Source organism: Centroberyx gerrardi, chromosome 13 (assembly GCF_048128805.1).
Source record: "Centroberyx gerrardi isolate f3 chromosome 13, fCenGer3.hap1.cur.20231027, whole genome shotgun sequence".
NCBI classification, from domain to species: domain Eukaryota; kingdom Metazoa; phylum Chordata; class Actinopteri; order Beryciformes; family Berycidae; genus Centroberyx; species Centroberyx gerrardi.
Window position 1 is genome coordinate 23,196,959 of NC_136009.1, and position 24,200 is coordinate 23,221,158.

At 40.8% G+C, this 24,200-nt stretch overlaps 1 protein-coding gene across 1 annotated transcript in view; it reads right to left on the reverse strand.

The window, feature by feature from the left end:
- The window catches only part of piezo2b (piezo-type mechanosensitive ion channel component 2b), an 82,547-nt gene extending 59,078 nt beyond the window's left edge, over positions 1 to 23,469 (reverse strand). Inside the window, exons 1-4 of the mRNA XM_071924320.2 lie at positions 23,373 to 23,469; positions 15,355 to 15,450; positions 10,174 to 10,299; positions 2,764 to 2,806 (exon numbers count right to left, since the gene is read on the reverse strand). Coding sequence (XP_071780421.2) covers positions 2,764 to 2,806; positions 10,174 to 10,299; positions 15,355 to 15,450; positions 23,373 to 23,436 — 329 coding nt within the window. The 5' untranslated portion in view covers positions 23,437 to 23,469. The remainder of the gene's footprint in view (positions 1 to 2,763; positions 2,807 to 10,173; positions 10,300 to 15,354; positions 15,451 to 23,372) is intronic.
- Positions 23,470 to 24,200: the final 731 nt, after the last annotated feature.

Sequence of the window (24,200 nt, forward strand, 5' to 3'; positions counted from 1 at the left end):
TGCGTCAGAGAACACTACCTGTTCAGATGAAAGCATGGGAATCTGGATTTCTTTCCGCTCCTCGACTGTTCTTTTAATACGTGTTGTATGCTTACAACTTTTATATGGAGTTCCACCCACTTTAATGAAATCACGCCTGCCTGTTTTAAATGCATTGCCATTAACAAGTGAGTGAAATTCCATTGAAGCAACAAGCTATGAGAGAGTGCAGTGTTGTTGTTTTTTTCAACTGGAACTTTGAAAAACATGTTTACTCCCTTGAAAATTGCATGATTTTGTTATAGTCTTCATTTAGTATTCATAACAGGGAAGCGTACACAATCATCTCTCTCTCTCTCGTTCAAATACATAAAATTAAGTGAAGTGGATTGAAATTGATGTCGATTTTTGAAATGTGTGCCAATTTTGATTATGAAAATCTGCTCATGTGACATATAAAGTATTCTGCAGTAATTCTGCACCACACAGAATGAATTATACAAAGAATATTTGACTCTGGTCCTGATGTCTGGTCCGCACAGAGCGTCCTTTCATTGATTGGTCAAAGTATGACATTGTTTGAAGTTCTGTGGTTATATTGCCATAGGCAAACAAAGCTTTTGGAGCATTTGTTATTTGATTAGTCTGTTCACCTTTAATTAAATACATAAAGATTTGTTCAAACAGGAAGGTGAACAGTAGTGGGCGACAGTTGCCATGACAGCTGCAGTAACAAGAGGTTTCAGATGATTCAGTCAGATGCTCGAGGACAAGTTTTACGATGTGTCATGATTGTATGTACGATTAACGCAAATAAAAATTGTCCTTGAAATGGCTAACAGGTTTCAAAACCTTTAAAACTTACTTTTTACCATCCAAACCAATTTCTATTTCGGTTTTACAGCAATCACACTGCATCCTGTGTTTGGCCACAGAAGTGTTTTCTTTATATTTCAAGCTGTTCTCCAAGTGTAATTAAACTGTTTACAATAAACAAAACACTCGTGATTTTGCGGCACAGGTTGCACAGAGAAAGCTGAACAAATCTTTGGATCGTGATATAAACAACTGGCTGTTTCAAAGAGCGGCAACACCAGAACCAATCTCACTTTGGCCTTGAGTGGATGAAAAAAGCCCGTTAAAGTTAACAAGTTGAAAACCAAGTGCTAATCAACACAATGGAAAACGCACATTCAGATAAATAGTCGGCTCTTTGGCTCCCGTTGGCGAGTTTAATCTAATCAAGGGCGTCTGTTTCCATGTGATGCCTGCTTTATTGTTGTGAAGCTTCGTGCATCATATTCTCACATGGATGAAAGAGATGGAAATCCTCAGTGCCAGACAGGGTCGAGCCAGTAACTGTTATGACTCGTAGTTTCCCTTGCTTATCACATGAGATGTATTACAATAACATTAGCGGTGGTAGGACCTGTCTTCACTGTCTGTAAGGGCCACAGCGGGAATCACTCACACAGCCTGAGCTCAAAACTACAAATACGCAAACCACAAAATATGTTCAAAACCATACAAATATTTGGTATTCAGTAAGGGTTTGAGAAGGTCAGGCTTGAGGAAACAGAGTGAGTCTCTCCTTGAAAAGATACACAACAGCTGGGAATCCTCATTAGATCCCTATACGTCTGACTTTAGATCCTGTCTGCATCTTTAAGGTTAATGGAACATCCTACAGCATCTCTTCCATACAGGCCAGGAAACGGGAGAAAGCATCCGCCTGTATAGCACATGCAGACATAGCTGCACTTATATATATATATATATATATATATGTGTATATGTTCCTCGACACAAACAGGTAAATGCGGGGGGGATAAATTGTTTACGGCTCAGCTTCCGCCACTTACAGTATACTATCCACGGAGGGCTGCTGAGTACTGGAAAAAGGACGTGGCTGAGTTTGGACATTCCCGTACTCAGGAAACCACATTTAATACGATCACTGGGGGGGGTGGAGTGGGGGGTGGGGGTGCGGCGTGGGGGGGCGGGGGGGGAGACAGATACGGCAGCAAAGGCTTTGAAAAATAGGCCTGTCAACTGATTGTCAGGCGTAATCAGGTTTGGCGTTCATCAAGGAAATCGCAGAGGGACAGGTTGGGAGCGTTTACAAACCCTGTCAGGTGACGGGCCAGATGCAAAAAGGGTTTTTTAATGTTGTTGAGGTGGTGCTATATTTAGGACACTTTGTAAGGTACTACTTGTAAATACACTGGAAGATTCTGCTCTTATATCATCCAGTGTAAGAACCACATGTATGATCTTTCAAAATCTTTACATAGAATTGCAACTCCAAAGGCTTTTACTGTTGGTTTTGAATAGAGCAGACATTTTGTCCCTTTAAGAATGAAGCATTAATGCCATCATCGTTCTGTATGGGTCGTGATATCGCTGACCTTTACTTTCATCAGCCCACAGTCACTGGGCTGAGTCCAGAATCATTTCCTGAAAGCGACGGTGTCTGGATTGCCCGACTGGGGAAAGGCTTCGTGCTCAGTTAAACAAAGCCCACAGTCACACACTTTATGCTGCATGATCGTCAGGGAAGATGTGATTCAGAAACATTTTTTTTTTTTTACTCTGCTCTCCAAAGGATTCATTTTCTGGCTCTCATCAAGCTAAAGCTTCTGTACTGCTAAGTGATTCACAGAAAACTCTAATGTGTTGTCAAAATATGTTGCAATATCATTATCAGTTTTACATGTTAGTGCACTGAACACTTTTGTTGTGGTGGTGATGAGGGATGGAGATGGAATATCATCAATGTCTTACCTCTCAAAGCCAATTTGCCTTAGTGATTTCTCCCACATGGAACCTGGGCAAAAACACAGGAAGACATTTATTGAATATTAATATTGTTGGGTAAAGAAATGCATCATAACCCCTGGCATAACACTTAATAGCATAAATAGTCACTTCATTTGAATATCAAAAATGGGTGTTACATGGGTGGTCAATGAGCACAATTGTCATATAACTATTAGCACAGCATTAGCAAGAGGAGTTCATTTCCAAAACAATGTATTGGAGCATATATATAACATATATAAAGATTAAGTGTTGAATTGCCATATAGCCAATATAGAGAGAACATATACAGTATGTAAAGAATCCAGATCCAGTCAGTAAATGTGTTTTTTTTGGCAAGGACTTAAGTTACCTACCATCCTTTAAAAAGCTCCATAACTTGTTTTAAATCATTTTGTAAAAGTAGGAATCATTTTTTTCATTTCAGCGGATATTTCATCTTAGAACAAAACTCTTTTGGTGAGCACTGTAGGGATATCCTAAATGTTCAAACAAGAAAATAAAACATTTCACATGATCTTTGTTTTCCCCCCCTTGAACTGGCTGAAGTGTTCCTGAACGTCACTCCAGAGCTCAAAGCAACATTTCCAGGTATTCAACTCACACATTGAAGGAATTGCCAAAAGCTGATTGGCCTTTGTTCCATTGCCAAGACAAACATAACATCAGTTTGGGTCTTGGGAATCTTGTCTCAGTGACACATCGATATGGCAGGGTGTTTTGTCAGTTTATTAGGCGGCTAATTAGGTGTTGAGCGGCTATAGTGCTGGAGGTTCTGGTCTGAAGAGCGCAGTGAGGAGTGTGAAGATGTTGAGACACACTTCACTGACAGCGCTCAACACAGACATTAGGCAAAGTGTTTCATCAGGATCATGGGCGTAGGAAGCAGTTGGCCATTGGGGGGGCCAGATTTGACTACTGGGGTCCCGGGGCATGCTCCGCAGGAGGAAAACTTTTCAAAAACCAGCTCTGCAATACTCATTTCTAGTAACTTTTAAAAAGGCTATCTGAAAATAAAGAAAGAATGACTCAGGTGCTAAGTGACAGATCAGACTTTATGTGTTGGTTACAGCAGGCTTTCAGCCAATCTATCTAGTTTCACCTGTTTCTCATTAATAATAATACAATAACAATAATAATAATTTCCATCTTCGAATTACAGTGTTTTATGTAGTTGTATTTTCCTTCCAACTAACTGCACTGATATTATCTGGTTTCTAGTCATTTATTTTTTGCGGTGCACTGGTCCTTTTTAAGAGCCAAGTGTGTTTTTTCTCCAAGACCTGCTACAACACTGACTGGCTTTAGCTTGAAAAGATGTTCATTATAAAGTAGGCTACATACAAAAAGCCAGCACAGCACCTGTTCCATTACGGCAGGATAATGAGCCATGCAAAGCAACATTTCAGACAAGATGCAAGCCATCCAATATGGTGAAGAATTAAGTTTAAGTTTAGCTGCAAAATAACTAGGCCTAACCTACCTTGCCATTTTAAAAATCAGCACAGATGAAAATATAGTGCTGTAATAATATCAGAGAAAGATTACATACTTACAAGCATACAGGACACTGAGGCAAATAGACAAAGTATTGTCTTTACATAACTGATGGATAGAGCTGTCTGTGCTTTTTGGAAGCAGTGGCAACGAAGCTATTGACCTTTTGTTGTTGACAGTCATATAGCTTTATTTAACTGTTTACACATTTATTCCTCACTGGCGCAATATCATGCCTTTCATTTGCTGCACATCCTCTTTTTTCTTTTCTCTCTCTATCGGCACCTGACCAGTAGTGTTGATTGGACATCTTGCGGTTTGATTACCATGAATTCTTCATTATGATTGACACTTTAACGGCCCTGTGCTCCACTGACTGCTCTGCTCCATCAGATCAAGTGAAGAGGCATCACTCTGCTCACAATATAAATGTATTTATTTTTTCTACACAGTTAATATCATTCCATTGTCGTTTGGCCCACAAAGTCCTGCATCAGAATGTAAGCCATTATATTCTTTACAATCTGCCTTTGCATGCCAAAACGTCAGTGGAATGAACGGAACAGAACACGTAATTATATATTTAATATATTTAATTTAGGGCCAGAGTGACACCTCTTCACATGCTATGCAGCTTTGTTTTTGGCTGCAGTTTGGAGCGCTCCCTTGGCTGCTGTCTGCTCCTCACTGATATGAAGCCTTATCAACTCTATTTCTTGTGGCACACTTTTTTCATATGGAGATATTCTTTTCATTCAACTTCATTCCACATTGCACGAAGTCAACAGCTTTTCAAAATAAAAGTCCCGCGGTTGATTTTTCAATGCGGAGGCAAAATAACATGTCGTGGTTTATTTTTTGAGGGAGACATTTTAAGCATCTTTTAATATTGGAGGGCACATGTCCCCCCTGTCCCCCGTGCTTCCTACGCCCATGATCAGGATGTCTTTATCTGCAGTACCGACATGTGGACAAACCCAAACAATTTGCAGATTGTAAATCGCAAAAAGAAAACCCTTTCTACACCAATTCTTGTCAAAACAGTATAAGACTTCTATTCCAAAATGTTATACATCAATTTTGGGGGAAAAGAAGATCATTACCTAAAGTTCATCATTCAATATCTCTAAAATACAGAGGATTCAGTCTGTAAAAGTGATATTTTTTTTCAACCATGGATTTATGTTAGCTACTATCCTTTAAAAAGTACCATTAATCTTTATGTGAGAGAAGGTGTTACTTTTTTTTTCAAATGCTGGATATCTCATTTTTTCAATTTTCATATGCAAATGTAGGATTATGCATTTCTACAGCAGTAAATATCCTGTCAAAATATAATCTTAATAGAATCTTCTCATAGATGACACACCCCAAATTTCCAATAAGAAATGAGTCATAGGAACAGGAAATCTCTGAATTCCAGTCAAGGTGAGTCAGAGGAGTAATGGACTCTCAGAACAAAACTTTTGTGTTACAGCATTACTCTTAAAACAGCGGCCTTGCTATTGACAGATTTTATAAACCCATAAATAGCAGGGTGACAGGGCCAGGTCCAAATCCCCATGTCAGCAAATAATAGAAATGTCTGTTTTAGGAAGGTATAGAGTAGAGGAGTATAGTTCTGATTAGTGTTGAGCAACAGAAATGTGATGAGAAATAGTGATCCTAATGTAACAAAACATCTGTGATGGGGGGAGCACACTTGATCACACCTTCACCCACTTCACATTCTTCCAACATCCAAGCCAGGTTTCTACATAGGCGCTCACCCTCACTAGCACAAGGGATAGTTAAATCAAATGTTGTGTGTGGTAAAAAAAGAAGGCGGTTAAATGGTCAGAAAGTATGATTTTTACTTTCCCTATAGCACAGAATGACGGTAATATATCTGTGGGGAGTTAATAGGGGCAAGTGCTGAGATTTTTCGCTTTCAAAACTCACTTTCTGGCCTGTATTCTGTTTTAGAACAAAAACTCCTCACCCGTTGGCATATCAAGACACTCCCAAACCCCAAAATTTCAACAGCACAACGATGGAAGAGGGTGCTATACTGTAAGTGACCGAGCAGCATCTCCATACATTTCAGCTACGAAAGCTAAAAAGCCTTATTCTCAAGCCAAAACAGCAGAAGACAAAGCAGTATTATTATTACAGTACAGCATATTTCAACGTGATATCTTCACTAGACTTTTCTGTTGGATCTCTGTTCTAATTAGCTACCTTACTCGTCTCTATTGTGAAAATGTGACTTTATTGTTTGTGTGAATTACAGGCCCGTAGCTCAAGGGGACAGAAGGAAGTGCGTAGGAAGAGATAAGGTGTATCAATGTTGTTACAATTCCTTCTAGTCGCCGACAGAAGCTGATAGAGGTCATAGCTTACTTAATGCCCCTTTAAGTCTTCAAATAGAAACTCTTCAGCTCAAAATGTCCGCACAATGACCACAAGCAAAACAGAGCTATTTCAGGAATGCCCAAGTCCAAACATCTGCAACACCTAACTTCACCCAGCCCAAACTGAACCTACAGGTGCAAGAGGAGACCCATCCTGCTCATGAGATCATGCACTTGGAATGCCAGAGGTGAAGTCAGGCCAGTCTCATCCATAAGGATCTGTGAGGAGGAACGTTGTGTTGTACAGTACAAGAGAGCCCGAGCACAGCGAAGAAGGTGTTACTTCGACAAAAGTTGTGTTCGTTGAGGCGAGGCCGTCTTCTGGTCCAGCCAGGCACCAAAAATACCTGTCGTCAGACTTTATGTGAGCATCATAAAACGCCCTTTGTACTTGCTGGGCCGTTAACCTCTCCGCAGCGCTTTTCGCACTCTCTCTTCTGTCTCTGGGGCCTGTTGCCAGCTGCCCTTTTCCACAGAGACTGATGATTTGCAGCGTCAACGATTTCGGCACATCATAACTATTATCTGACAATTCGTACGCCGAGGGAGAATTCAGTGAATTCAGTGTCGCATTCGGAGAACAGTGGAGAGGATATGCGTGGGTGGGTGGGGATACGGAGGGGGGGGGGGGGGTAAAGGTCAGCGCAAAGGAGCGACTTCTAAAGGGGCTTCTGAGGACTGCCAAGTGTCCCGCAGGAGCCGGCCACAAAATGGCTATTCACCAGGCCGTTTACTGCTTATGAGCTGGTGAAATGTCCATCGCCATTAGATGTGGGTCAGATCGCATGTGCAATTCCTTTTTATGGTTTGTTTTAACCTGCTTAGTCGCCAGATGGGTGGGGGGTTGCCACGCAGGACAATGAGTGCCAAAAAGTTTAGACAATCACAGGAAAGTATTTGAAAGTCAGTCAGTGCAGTGTACTTTCTGTCACTGACAACTTGATCCTATCTGAAATGTTCTGCTGTAATGAGATCCACCCATCTGATACTCCGTGGAAATTAATACAAAACGCTTATTATTTGCAAGTGCAACTCGAGCCACGTTGAGTCAGCACAGAGGAATGACAGATGACTCCAAAGGCAGCCAGGCCCGGCTCATCTGGTGACCAGTCACTGACCTGCTGCGGCGGCTGGAGATGTTAGCTTTCTGGAAGGGTTTTCCCATTCATACTCAACTCAGTTTACTGCTCTAATGGCTTATTTGGCTCCAGCGAGTACAGACACGGAGGAAATGATATAAAGTTATCTGAGGGGGAGGATAACCGCCTCAGCGCAAAGGAGGACTTCTTGTTTATACGCGGTTGCCAAAAGGAAAAGGGTGTCGAGGGGCTAAATATCAGATATGGAAACCTGAGATAAGGCGTTTATTCGCAGAGCAGAGGCAGTATATCGAGGGGACAAAGAGTAATGTTAGGCTTCCTGTTTCATATGTTAAATAACAATAACTCCAAATAGGATGACATTAACCCCAGGAAGAGGAAAACCCAACAATATTTACACAGATCTTCACAGTGGCTCATAAATAAGATGTTTTCAAATGTTTCTTTTTAGTATTATCGTATTATCCAAACTTATAACATTATGAAGAAAAGTGCTTTACAAATGTGGTTGTCAGTTCTTCCTTTACTGAGAAAAATTACTTTGTCTCTATTTTCTTTAGCTCAATATGAATCCTTTCTTCACGGCTGATGTCTGATGTTATATTTCTTCTACCATGTGCCTCATTAATTGTCTAATGACAGCCAGGAACCAGCGGCTGTTCACTGTAAAACAATTCTGAGCAGCCGAGGGCTCAAACTGGGATTTCACTGTTAAATGTTGCAGATAATTACAAAGGATGTTATTCATAAATGTCACTCCAACAGAGCTGTATGATATAAAGTTTGACACAAGAAATGTCAACAGGAACGATAGAGGATGGAATGGTACTTCTAGAAAAGTAGAGATTTTCAACTTATTTTGCAAAGATTTATTTAAAAAGGGAAAAAAAACAGCTAACAACTAATAGATGTTTCATGATTTAATACTGTAAATGGCAATAACAGTCAATTTTTTAGCTAAATAAAACATAAACCAAATAAAAATAAAAAATATATATATGTAAATAAATAGAACTTAAAGCAAATAAATACAAAATATCAAATACACATATAAAATAAAATAAAATAAAATAAAAACAAATGTTCTACTGGATCAGTTTTCCCTGCAACCTGCTAACTGCATGGATCATATTCCTTAATTACACAACGGTTTGATATGCCAAAAGCTGCGGCCCTTGAGAGCTTCCTTGAGCGAATATTTAGTCTGCTGTGCACTGTGCGTTTTCGCCTGAGGCGATAAGGTCCGTTCTGCCTTTTGAGTAATGTTGGCTGTGCTTCGATGGTGGAAAATGAGTTTTACCTCCATTAGAAAGTACAAGTCATTAGAACACAAGGTCAGGGTCTGTCCCGTCTAGACACACTCAAATTTTACAGTTTGATACCGAGTTTCATGAGAAGCCCAAGGCCAACTATTAACACCTTCCCAACACTCAGTCAGTAGCTTGCAGTGTTTTCTTAGCAGGCTGCAAGACATTTATTTTTTCTAGGTACCATATGGCACAAGGAAGCTAATTAAATCGAGGAATGTGTTATATTCATAAATCTACACTATGTGACAAAATGCAATAAGAGTGAGGATATTCCTATAGTTTTTAAATTATTATTAGAGGGCATAGTTTACCTCAATGTATTGCCCTACTGCTGCGAAGGGAGCATGTCTTCACTTCGTTTTTTGGATGGAAACTTTCCCTCAGGCTGTGAAAAAGCTACACCTTCCTGGTGATATACAACCCTGTGACTCCCCTTCAATACCTCGGGTCAGAGTTTCAGCACAAAACGACTTATGTGATGGATGGGACACACGTGTGCACACAGCCTGTCGTGAACATGTGGGTGATTAGCCCAAACAAGTAGAGATCTCACTGTTTTGATCTTACATGAACGCTGAGAGCATGCAGGGAAAAAATTGGGGTAAATAAAAAATAAAAAGTCTTTGAGCTACACAAACAGTATGTAGCCCAAAAAATGGCTTTCTCAATTGGTACTAACACTGCCAGGGTTCAGGGTTTGATTCCCATTGGGACCACCCATACTGAAACTGTATGCACTCATGGTAAGCTACTGTGGAAAAGTGTCAAGTGTCATATGATAATTGAAACAAGAAGGAAAAAAGACTTTTAAGAGCTGCAGACCTTTCTCAAGACATACAAGTTGCTTCTTGCATGTCTTTAAAAAGGTTTGCAGACTGCAGCAACAACAACTGAAAAAAGACAAAATCAATCAATCAACTGCATTCCTCCTGACTTTCCTTTTTCATCGCTCACGGATCCTTTCTGGGACGTTGAGCAGTTTGCCCCGTGAAGCGCTGTGATTTCTATATTTACAACATGGCCAAACCCCACTATCATTACAGACCTTGACCAGAAAGGCAACAGTCTACTCACAGTTGAAGCCGGAGTCGATGGAGTTCCCGGCCAGCAGGCTGTTGACGGTGATCTGATAGATGATGTGGAGCAGCAGGAAGGTCATACTGGTGAAACACAGGGACTGGAGCAGACGCCCTGTGTGGCCTGGGGAGGAGGACAACCACGCTGAGTTCACAACGTAAAGGGTAACACCGCTCAGTTTAAGAATTTCCATATGTTATTCCATTTGTGTGCAAAAAAAGTCTCTTTGCTGGTTGGTTTACCTTGACTCAGAGAGCTTTGTTCAGGATTTACACACAAACACAATTTTGTTCCCTCTTAAAAGTGCTGCCACTTTAAAGGCATTTTGAATGAGAACACCACTCAATTTAAGAATTCTTATATGTTATTCCTAAAATAGATCGATCAATATTTGCGAACATGGACAACTTTCTCCCAAAGCAAAAACAAGAGAACAAAGACTCACACTTGTTTTGTCATCAGGTATAAAGCCCAGAGCTGCTCCATAGAGAATGAATTGGGAAAGATGGTGAAGCTGACCGGGAGAGCACCCAAGGGGGATTTTCGGGGGATTAGGGCACATATTGTGGTTCAGAACTGGCAACACTGCTATAGAGCAAAGCTTATTTCAGTTGAAACCTCAAATAAACACTCTGGCGGTCCACGAAGCCAAGTTCTGATTCATTGTGTAAGGAGCAGCTCCAGACTTTACACCTGATTACGCCACAAGTTTGATTATCTGGTTTCTGGCTTTGGGAGAGTCGTTCATATTCACAAATAATAACTTGACAGTCCGAGACTACAGGAATAACATATAGGGGTTCTGAATTGGAGCGGTGCCTTCCTGTAATGTGAGTAAAGAACGCAACCGTCCTCATAAGCCGTGGATCTAACTGATCCTGGATGGGAAGGATGAGGGCAGATTGAAGAGCTACCACAGCTGTTCAACACATGGCCATTTTATAGCGCACCTACAGGTATTTGGGATAATTTCAGGAGTTGTTATGGTGATGATTCTCTACAGTAGGCTTTCTTAGACCTCCTCTTAGTGCGGAAATGAACATTTTCATCCTCAGGGAAAGGAAAACGCGATGAGACACCTCTGTTTTGATAAGAGAATGACAGTGACCCCCTGTTATCCACAATCATCCCTTTCATTAAAAAAAAGATTAGAGTGTCCAAAGTATTAGCATGGTTTGGTCCGATGGTTCTTCACGGGGAACATCTCCACCAGGCCAGCTCTCTCTGTGCAGCCTCATTAAATTTAATGCATCCTTATGGGGAACACTTAGCAGTTTTACTATAGTATGGCACCATATCCTGGCTAAGGTGAGGTGCTACTGCCGAGCAGCAGGCCATCGTGGGCTAACCTTATCAAATGCGCCCAACAACAGCCCATGGCAGGCTTATTAAATGTTGAAGTGAAAACAATTTGTGCTAATTTCCCATTGCAATTCCCTCGGCATTCACAAAGAGGGAAAAGAATGCTTGTAAATAAAAGGTATGAGGACTGTTAGCGAGCTTCTGGGCCCAAATTGGTCCTCAGGCTCTGGACAATGCGAGTGCTTTGGCTCTGTCCCTTTCTTTCCTATTTGTAACAGATTTTTTGTTGTTGTCCGACTGCCATCTATCTCGGTTGCGTGACGCTCATCCTGAATTAGCATTTCGCTTCGCTTCGTTATTCAGTCTCAAAATGCCATCCCTAGAGTACTTTTAAATGCTGCCAAAATAAAGGGCATTGTTCAGTTTGAATTTAACAGTCACTGCTTTTTCCCTAATCAATCAGAGAGTCTGAGTCTTATCCATTCAACACTATAATGTCCTGCTTTACCCATGTGGTCCTGCCAGGCCATCGTTTCTGAAAGGACCAATGAAATGGTTTGAACACCGATGCAATCATTTGGCCGCTCAGAGGAAACCAATGCCAGACACACATGAGAAATTAGAAAAATGATCTATTTGGCAATAGAGAGAAAAAGTGTCTCAGGGCATTTAAAAGGTTTGATAAGAGAAAAGCACAAACTGAGCCAAAGTAGGTGATATGTGAAAATCAGATACCATCTGTTAGGTCTGCAAACTAATACATAAACCTGATAAACCAGCCATAACATCAAATATTTATACAACTTTCATATATACTGAAAGACTCCCTGAGGAGATAGTCACGTCAGTGCCCATTCAACAAGGCATACAATATCTACAGGCTCTTAAAATATCTATTACCCATATGGGAGAAACAGTTTATATTTTGTTAATGTCCATTGAGAGTTTAATGCCTTCAGGGGACGTCGAGTCGAGTAAATCGCAAACAACAGGTTGCATAAGATATTGTTCCTCCAGTTAGGATTGGAATCTTGTACTGACGTATGCTTGGGCTTATTGCATTGATGTGGCTTTTAAAAGAAAATTACACCTAATGAATTATTCATGTTTAACATCTGGTTTAAATTAACAATACCAATTTAAATGCCTCATGTCCTTTAAGATTCAACAGGCAAAATGAAACGGACCATCAAAACAAAGCACTGAATTTAGCTCAATCCCTTTTCTAATTCCCACTAGTGCAACTCAAAAATGCAGAGTGTGTCTCTGTGCATGATTAGATGTGTATTTTTAAAGTTTGTGCTGTCAGTGTGTATCTACACTTATAGGAGGTTTGAATATGTTAAATAAGTGAACAATTTAAATGCTATATGTCACAGCCAGGAGCGTGACATATAGCTTACTTTCAAAATGCAACTCTATAGATTACTGGCTATCTGCTTCAATTTATAATCAGCGACATAATTAATTGGATTACCCCAATTTGGTTATCTAATTACTTGTCATTACTTTTGAATTACCTTGCATCCAAAATCTATAGTATCTGGAGTTAAATGGACAACTGACAATTTTCAATACTCTCATTTGAATAATGTTATTAGAATCATTACCTGCAATTACTTCAAGTACAAGTAAAATTATATGTAAAATTATATGGCTGTGTGCCAAATCAAAATGCATTTTTAAAAATATTTTGAGTAATCCAACAGGTAATTACCTATTTTTCAAAAGTATCTGTAATCTGATAATTTTGGTTTGTTTTAAGAAACTGTAATGATTGCAGGTATCAGTGTTTTGTAATCAGATTACAGGAATCCTATTACATGTAATGGTTTACTCCACAGTCCAGTCCACTGTATCGTCCTCATGCTGTATCTCTCTCAGCCTGCATCCCTCCTCGCTGACAGCAGACAGATGGTACATGTCCTGGCTGGCGTCCCACTAGCAGAAAGATCAAATACCAGCCAACGCCTGTGGCAATTTACATGTATTCACCTCTTTTATGTTTCCACTTCATCCTAACTTCCAACGTACACGCAATAGTGTCTGGAAAGGTTACGTAAACATAACCTAGTGGAAATCTACCAAAGTCAGCTTCAGTTCACAGGCGAGGTCCCTCATGAAAAAGATATGTTTTTTTAATTAAGTTGGACTTCCTTGTTAAATTAAACTGTTGCAATGAAATCTGTGATCTAAATATACATTCTGTCACAATCTGAATTCCTTATGTGAACAATAAATGCTTCTAACACAGGAAAACAATCCCAAACCTTTCTGAGCGTGAGCAGGCGACAGTGTCTCTTCAATGAAGTTGTATTAATATTACAGTTTTTTAAATGGCCGGTGTTCCTCTTTAACTATCAATTCATCACTTCTTACTTATCGTAAGTCGCTTTGGACAAAAGCGTCTGCTAAATGACGTAATGTACTGTAATGTAATGTAATGTACTTCTTGTGGGCGGAAAAGCGTCCATACCCAATGCTAGAATTTAATTTGGGCAAATACGGAAAAACTAGTCTCAATTAGGGCGGATGGGACTTCTCTGTTGCAGGCTGATAAGACGGGTGCATCTTTACATAAACATCTTGCCTAGTTTAAAACCATACACAACTGGAATTCGTTGAACCACGGTTGAAGTCAACAGCTATCCGAGACATGAACATTTTGCTTTACTAGAAGACTTCTCTCTTTAACTATTGATGAGAGCGTAAGTGGTCCACTTTCTCCACTCTCTCCTCTCCTCTCCTCCCTTCCTCTCTCTCCTCCTTCACTTCCTGATTGTTATTTCAGCTGGAGACGAGCAGAGACAGCTCACTGACTGGATGTTGTTCCTTCCACCGATATGGCTTTATGTATTATTAAACACTGCATGTGGTCTCCTACAGAAACCCCTATAATATGAGCGGTGTGGGAGGTGTGCCGTTTAGTATTTTGCGGTGAGGGAGGTGCAGCGCGGCGCGGCTGAACTCCGTCAAGCTCTCTTTCCCAACCGCAATCCCACACTCATCGGCCGTAAAGAGAACAGCCACCTCAGTCACTTCTCATAACCCTCAGAGGCTGATTCTCGTTTGCATTTTTTTAGAAGATGGCTGACCGCTACACATAACTACATCAAAGGTCGACGTGGATGCTGACGCTCGGTTTGAGGGTTTAGTAAATTCTTTTTTAAATCAAACTATCAAAAAAAGCGAAATACCGAGCTTCACCTCAAGCTTCTCCTCGGCTGCATTAACTAATATTCCTTGTCAAATGCACTTAGATCATGGTATTACTAAATGAAAACCACCTAAAGAACCAGTAGAGCTACTTTGATATCGTCCTTTGATAATTGCAGTGGTCAGCCATTTAAAAAAAAAAAAGCCCTCATCCCAAACCCTGCTCAACTCGATTTTTTTTAGTTTTTCTAATTTTTATAAGCTCCTTGGAGTTTCTTTGTCTCAATTGTACAGGTTGTGTTTCCTTTTTTCTTCTCTTTTTGTTGTGGTTTTACCTTTTGTATGTGCAGTATGTGCAAATAGGCTAGACCTAAACCTGAGCCTTAACTGCTTTGCCTAACAATCTGCATCAACTGGACTTTTGGTTCTGATTTGGCCCTAATGGATCATACCTTTCCATCTCCGACCTGCCTAGTCATGGATCATTTTTATTATCGCAGATGGACCCATGCCCACGCTAACCAAAATTACCTTTCATGGACCGAACTCTATGCCAAATCCATCCTCATCTCAAGGAAATTAAAGTCCTGTGGAGGAGGACTGGTTTATATTACACAGAGAACAATATTGAGGGGTTTTTGGGAAACAGACCGATTCTCCAGGCGATGGACAGGCTAAAGCCATCGAATACATGACACTTTAAAGAGAGCTGGACCTTACCCTGCATGGTTGTGCTTGTGGGCTCCGCGAAGAGTGGAATAAGCAGGAGATAGATGAGGTAGACGAAGGACAGGCCATTGTACCTGAACAGGCAAGCTGCAGAAACAAAGACACAAACGAATTAAACAGTTAAGCTTTTCATCAGTGAGCAGAGCCCATAATAAACAATAACAGAAACCATACCAAGCATGAACATCCACCTCCAAATATCTAACATCACAGTAAACTACTACCAGTTGAATTCATGATTGTATTGTTTTGTGTGCAGCACTGCATTGCACAACTTCTAACAGTAAATAAAGTAGAGAGGCTGGCAGTGAAGCGGTAATAAGCTGCTGGTTCAGGAGCTGTCACTGAGATCAGCTACAGATAGATAGATCTGAAGGAACATGTTGTGAAAGTCATTAAAATGTTCTGGTTGTGCAAAGCCTGCTCATTGTAATAAAAAGCCAGAATATTCCTCTAACCAGCCTTTACACTCACAAGCCCAGTTATCAGTTAATCGCGCCTAAACTTGATTGAATCACGCAGGGAATTGATGTTTGGTTTGAAATACAATAACCGCAGCATCCTCTTGATGAATACCCGTCAGTCCTTTGGGTGTTAACGCACAGAGAGACAATTAACTGACTGAGGTCAATCACGATAATAACAGGAGGAAGCTATGAGTGTATCGGCCGCCTGCGGTCAGCTCTGCCTCACGCTGCTATATAATGCCCCACAAAGTACAGCTTTACATCACATGAGAAGATTTCATTTCACAAGAATCCGATAGCAGTTCATGGACTGAGAGCTTTATTGTAACCGGTTCAGTTTTATTCTTTTATTATTAAAAATCGGCAAACCAAAATCTCCCCAACCCGAATCTTGGAACAGAGTGGCGTCACGCACCAGATGCCCCTAAAAACGCATGATGTAACCCTGAGTTTGGAAAACAGGAAAGTGACTTCTGGTTGCCAAAACTTTAAATTAAACAAAGCCACATGGTGGAAGAGTGTGAAATGTCACGACCATTATCTGGTGGGTTCACCTGACACGACCTCGCCGTTTGGTTTTAGTGTTTACAGTATGTTCAAGGACCGAAACAAGATTTGATGACTAATATTCAAACCTGCATTTTAACTTTTTTTACATTTTCATTTATTTTTGCATTTCCTACACTCTGAACCCCTTGGTTTGGGAAGGCCTAAGGGTGATGTGATTTTATTTTCTAATTTAATTCTATTCAATTCAATTCAATTCATTGCTAAAAGTTAACTGGCTAAATTAAATGATAATGCTGAATTTTGTTACAATGATAGTACAGACAAACATGAGACAGACACTATTTCCTCAGTTCTTCAGGTAATAACAAGATTACTTTAAGTAAATAAAAAAAAAACATTCAATAACTTTTGAATCATTACATTTTCTCTGCTTTGAATTCAGACAGGCTTTGACTTTGATGTACTGTTGTCACAATTTAGGATACAGTATGTCATTACACATGATATGGGATTATGTAACTTTGCTTTCCCTCCTCTTCTCCGCCCCCCCACCCACTCCCAAACACACACACACACACACACACACACACACACACACAGACACTCACATACACACCCATTCCCAAACATACACACACCCTCCACCCCCATCCAGGCACGTGAAGAGGTCTTTGGAGCCGAGCACAATGAAAATGCTAAAATGTTTTAAGTGCAAACGTGACTTACAAAACCGTTAATTGATGTATTGATCCGTAGCCCACCTCACCCGCCCCGGTCAGACTGACCATCTGCCCTGATTAGGGCTTTTACCCGTTAAGCGGCTCACATCACCTGCTGACCGAAACATCAATAAACGCTTCCAAAACAAACCGCACTTTACTGAACACTCACTTCACTACTGAAGCCTTCACATGAAGAACCATAGAACCCCACACTGCAAAAAGTCTCCATCTTACCAAGTCATTTAGTCTATTATTGAGTCCTAAATTCAGAATTATCTCCAAAAATCTGCCACTGGCATTAGATAATTGCACTTGTTTCTAATGCAAATCAATTTGTTTCAAGAAGTTTGTAGAATCAAGTGTCATTTTCTTGATAGTAGTGCAGTGATCTGCCTTATTCTGACTTGTTTCAAGATACTGACACTCATTTCTAGAAAATTCCTGAAAAAAGTGAATCTGCATTGGAAACAAGTGGAGCTATCTCACCTCTTAGTTATAAAAATATAAAAATAAGATTTGAAGGCTGAATATGAGACTAAATGACTTTTTGTTGCAGTTGTAAACTCAGCCCAAATCATACAACCTTTACTGTCTTTTACTATGAATGCACACATCACTCATGGTCTGCCAAACCTTCCTGAAGAACTACTGGTATGCAGAAAATATGTGATAAGCCCTACACGTCTTACATTTCTTTGAATATTTCTAGGTCAGGAGGAGGTAGAGGGCAGGGAGGGAAGTACACAGTAACTTCATAGAAATGCGGACACACAGTCTGACCTCCCAAAATTTCTCGTTGCGGTTGTATCAACAAGCAGGGAGTTTACAACCAGGTCCGCTGCTTAAGTTACCGCCTAAAGTCAGAGACACCGGCCGGTCTGGGCACCTACTGGTCTTGAACTACTGAAAAAATTACACATAACTGCTGAAAATGGTGCTTTTATTTATCTTTGCACACTCAATGGACCTATTCATTGACATTTGACTTGGCTCACCCTTTTCCCTTGCTGCGGCACAAGCCCTCAGCCAACCTCCCAGAGTTTTCTCTATCCTCACACAGACCAATGAAAAGGGCAAACAAAAGCTATTATACGGCAGACGTGGTCGGGCTTTCATCTCAGGGCAAACCACAAACATGTGTAGATGTCAATGTGAATAAAGTTTGGAGTATTGCACGTACGCTTGACGTGCCAGACAGTCCAACAGCCTTGAATGTGGACGCATCACGGGGAGAATAAGATTAAATGAGCATTCATCACCATTGTTTGTCATTTTCTTTTCCTTTTCAAGCATTTTCAGCTTCTAGGTCAGATGCTTTTATAAGCCTCTTGGGGAGGATGGAGAGGGATTAACTCACAATCTTAATTTATTTCTGCAACATCTCTATTTTTCCCCCTCTTTGTGTTTTAGCATCTTTAAATGTGTCAATAAATAAGCTCTAAACTCTCCCATTTTGCCCAAATCTGCAGTCTGGAGTCTGTTGCCCCATTATTCGTCTGTTCAGACTTTCAAAACCAAAGCTGTCCGGTTGTATCTGCACTATCTGGAGACACAGATAGTACTCGTCTATATATCTGCACCAGTCTATGACTCTGCTCCAGCTGCTAGCCTGCAGACACTTGACCGCAGTCTGCCTGACCGTTTGCCTTCTCTGTGTGACTCACCATCTGAGGATTTTTACACAAGGAACGAAAATAAACTGCCGTTGTTTTCAGACATCCGATTACTGCAAAATCCCCATTTACCGCTGAATCAAGTCTTTGTCTCCCTCAGTAAGAGCTATTATTATAGCACACAAAACCTCAGCAGAGAAAAGTCACCCAGCCTTAAATCTGGTATTGAAATGAGGTCCAACTGATTTAAAGACTAGAACATAAATGTCATGATAGAAGATAAGAAGGTGCGGTGTCGGGCCGGACCAGGCACTGAGAGATAGCAGAGGAATTTAAACTCCTCCAAACAAAATAATAAGACAGCGCACCACAAGATGTGTGTACCAGCACAGTGAAGAGGTTTACTGTTTTAATCACAGCACAAAACTAACTTTCTCATCCACAGGTCAAAGTGGCTGACAGATGTCTGGCAGAGTCAGCAAACTTACCAGCCACATCCAAAATTTGCCAGCATTTGGATTGTAGCTGCTGTTAATTTCCCACCTTGATTTTAATTAACAAAAACATTTTTTGGGGTAAATAGAGGCTTTCAGGCAGGGTAATGCATCCTCTGGCAGCTCATTTTGTAAATGTAAAGTGTTCAATTTCTGTACTGTTTTTGACTGGGAACTTATTTAGCCACTGATATATCTGATTTATTTTGTGTTTAGATCATTTCAGCTTGTTAACTAGCTAACCATCTTGCTGTTAACACATCTGATTTGCGCACTAGCTAACATATCTAGTAGAAGCTAGCTTTAGTAGGGGCTAGTTTTGATAAATTAGTCTACTGGCTAGTTAGCTTGCTACCAAAGCCAAAAATTAACTGTTTGTTACGGTTAATTGAGCTGACTACAACTTAGTAGCCTACTTTGGAGTAGAGTTAGCGCCAAACAAGCTAGGGCTAAAGACAGAGCAGTTTTCTGTTCAACAGTAACCTTGGAAACAAATCCACCTTATCAGACTACTTACTTTTACTTGTTACATCACTGAATTGAGCTACACCCAAACCACAGCTCTCCTTTTTCTCCTTTTTGCTCCTTTGCTCTCCTTTGCCTGACTGTTATTTTAGCTAGGCTACTATTTTCACAAAACTAGCTAGTTCTCTACTGGACCTCCAAGATGGCGCCAGCAGTGGTTGCTAGGAGATTTTTGACGCAACTGCAAAGCATCTACACAATGATGTGGAATTAGAAATTCTGTTACAAATACTGTTGTTGTTTTTTTATTCAAATAAAACTGGAACCTAAACCCTACTAGCTCACGCTTCCCAGCAGACCGGTGATGTGTCCTTCAGCTCAGCATCTGCACGTCACTTGGCACCTCTTGTCAGTACTGTGCTTTAATCTGCTGCAGCCTGCCGACTCAACACCGCTCGCTGACCGGCCTGTTGGTACTTTCACACTGCATGTTATCGGATATTTGGTAAAGTGGATGCTCACAACCATGTTCATACTCCAGACTGTGGGAATAAACTCATAACCAGCGGGCTGTTTGATCAGAGAAACTGTAGCTGTTTGTAAATGTGTGTTTTTGTGTGTATTTGTGTGCGTGTGTGTGTGTGTGTGTGTGTGTGTGTGTGTGTGTGTGTGTGTGTGTGTGTGTGTGTGTGTGTGTGGTAAGGGAACTGTGTACACACGGGCCCAACAGTTGTGCGCTTTTCAATAGAGGTGCTGTCAGATGGCCAACAGGACACAGAGACGATGTAACGTCACCAGACAAGTCTTTCAGTGGGACACGAAAAAACGAGGGACGCCAGCAAATATTACAGTGCTGGACACATACAATAAGGGAGACATACAGTAGGTGTTTGGAGTCAAATAACATCTACTGTGCTGCGGTGTTTCCTCTGTGTTTATTCAGCAGTGATGGGCCACGACAACGAGAAAATGGCCACAACTGGGGGAAAAAAAACTTTTTTTTATCCCATTTTCACCCCAAAACACACAAAATGAAAGACCTGAAGCAGAGAATTAGAGTGCTTTTGCAAAAATAAAATATCAAAATAGAAACAGGACCTCCTATGATTGCTACAAGCTGCAGTAAAACCAAAGCTGGGACTAAAAAGAGGGACAGAGAAGAAATGAAGAACCACCAGTGCTGCAGATAATACAGAAAATAAACCACTAATCTAGACTGTTTATGAGCTGATGGACTGATGGTAATTGCTTTAGATCAATTAGATTCAGTTTGAATTAAGCTGTGATCCGTGACTGAAATGTTACTCTTCTACTATGCAGCCAGAGCGTGTCATTGATAAGAAAATCAATGATCTAAAGTGTGATACTGGACAACTTTCAGCTGTTTGACAAGCAGAAAGGAAGCATTAAGGAAAATGACCCACTGACGAAGCTGCTGATGACAGAAATATCTTGTGAGCGAAGTGAGAAGCCAGAGAGACTCCAGCACTGTTTCTGTCTGTTTCTGTCCATCCTAACTCTGTCTGTCCCTGTATACATTCCCTGCTTTTCACTCCCACCTTTCCCCTCATCCTGTCGGTTACTGTCTACAGCTGCAGTGAATGGCGAGTGCTCATTTGCACTTTGAAAAAACATAAAATATTAAAGGTATGTTTACGATAACGGGAAGGCAATTCTTCTCTCCCTCACAACCGCATTATTAATTCATACTGTTAAAACGACTTTCCACGAATTAATGGAGACAATGCATGGCCTCACAATTGCTTTTGGAAATAAAGGAGGGCGTCGGACTGTCAAGTGATGCATTATGGCCATACTGAGTGGGGCTTATCTATAGAAAGCACCGCTGGATGCTGTTAGCTTTAAAAGTACCTCAGCCTCGTAAGTCAGCCTCCTCTTACCAAGTCACACATACCACAGTGAACCCTCACTGGCAGTTAGATGCTAATCATCTTCACTTGTGGCCTACCACAGAACTACAGCTTAAAACACAAAGTGAACTCCACTTAATAGAGGCTGCGTTCAAGGTGTGATTCGGTTCAGCTGCACCTCATCTCTACAAACTCTCATTCAAACTTAAATCAAAAGCAACGGATGGGTGTCTTCTCCTGCGATGTAACTAGTAAGATCAGTGCTGCGGAGATTGACGAGACTTTTCCAGTGTGCTTAAAAACCATCAAAAGGGACTTGAACCCATCCTAAAACCTTTTACATGACAAATCCAAATAAGCTGCAAAGGCTGATAAAGTATGATTCATCCTCTGAATCTGCATAGCAAAGGAGTGAATCAGACAAAGCATTCAATAACACAGTAATTATAACTACATCTGTGCAGCGCTTTTCTTAACCAAGTTACAAAGTGTTGTAATCGGAAAAAAAGAAACACTGCAAAAAGCACTGACTCCAGTAAGGTCAGGGGAAAGAGACAGCACAAAACTACAGTATGTAGCCCTAATATGAGCATAACAACACAAGTGAACATTCAAAATAATAACATGATAGGCATGCAAGTCCACAAGTCCAACAGTTTAGCAATCACTAAGTTCACTGTCAGACTGAAGCCAAAAAGACAACTGACACTGACATTAATACCCGCTCAGCAAAACTCAGAAACCAGCTGGACACCAAACAAACTGATAATGTTACAACAGCATAATAACATACATAATACACAGTAAATACAGTATAGTAAATAGTATAGTAAAGTGTATAGTAAATAGTAGTAGTCAGTATAGCAAAATATATTAGTATATAGGCCTATAATATAGTATAAACCATAGTAATCAGTATAGTAAAAGTGTATGAGTGACTTTGGCCAGCTCTATACACTGCAAGGAACCGTTTTCTCTTTTTATACTGTGGAATAGAATAGAATAGAATAGAATAGATGATTAGAGTAGATGAGAATGGTACCCTGTGATTGGATAAAATAAAATAGGGCACCCAGCGCCTTATTACAGCATTAGAACAACATGATGAAGAGAGGAAACGATGCACTTTATGTCACTGGAGAAAAACGGCTGGCCTATCAGTCCGTTTCCATACATGCGGTCTGACAGCCTGCCATGCTGCGTGTGGTGGCTGCGAAAGGTTGCTTTTGACGCACACTGCAGTGACTGAATGCTCTCTTGTCTACGTCTGTCTTTCCTTCAATAAAAAAAATCTAATTTAAAATGACAGGGGAAGAATATACTGGTAATAAGGCGCTTTGACGCTGCTTTGTAATTTAGTGTAGGTGTATGCAGTCTGTCCCATTTACTTGGGTTTAATTTGACAGTCCTGAGCAGTGATGTGGTGGTAAAATAAAAAGATGGATGAACTGAACTGAAAACATTAATTTATGCTTTTTTCCCCTGAACAGACCTATATCCTCAGATATTTTACGTCAGTTTAGTATTGCTATAAGATGTATATTATGAATTTATGTCATAAAGATTTATGTCAGTCTAAAAAGATGGGAAAACTCTGTTCCCCAAATAAAAAGGTGGGTAAATTGAATCACTACATACTTGTTCCCAGGTAAAATGCTTTACGACAACTAACAGCAATTAAAGCAAGTATAATGATTCCTATGATAATGTCAAATGTCGAGTTAACTTTATACACTGTAAATATGGGTATTGGATAGACCTAATAGACTTGCAATCAATTTCCCCAGTTCCCACACATATCCACCCCATCTGGCGCACGGGCAGCTTGTTACTGAGATGCGTAAAAAGTGCAGATCCATAAACTTACCGGCTGCAAGACACACCGGCAGCAGTAACCTGAAGACCAGTCCACACACCACCTCAGAAGCCATCGCTTTGGGAAGCCCGTGTTGAATCCAGGTAAAAGTATCCGGGGATTGTTTCACAAAGGTTTCTCTGGCAGCATCCCAAAGTCCTGTGTTCTGTCAAATCCCAGTTGGCATCAAACTGGTGCGCTCTTCCAGATGGCCACATCAGACCACATCGGCTCTCTTTGATGACACCTGGACTGCAGATATTCCATACTGACACATTATGCATTTACCAAGTTTCCCCGCGCCAGGTATGTCACCGGTTTGCACTGTCACCATCATACTTTAGTTGTTCATCTGGTAAAAATGGATTCAATTCATGTTGCCGCTGCACAAACTGAACAGCGGACTCAGGTGCGCAAACAGCGGCACTGGCACAGCGCGTAAAAAAAAGCCGGAGAAAGGAGCCAACAAGTCCTCAAGTCCAATTAACCCACCTTTTCCTACAAAACGATACTGGTGAGCAAGCCTCAAAATATTAGAAAATCACAAAATATTACCATATGGCGTGGCGCGTTCAGAAGACTCACAATAACGGGATAAAACTCCCCTTCCCCTTTTGTCCTCCTGGTGAAATTTGACTTTCTGACTTCTTCTGCTGTGGACTGTATTCGCCAACAGGAGACTACAGGGCGACCCCGTGACTGACATCTGATCCAGCCATTCAGAAGTCTGCAGTGGGGTTAGCGGTCCGGCCCCTTTGGTAATTGGGAGCAAGAGGTGGGACGCTGGGAGGGATGCAAATACCGCAAGCCACAAATATTAAGCCTATGTGATAATGTGTC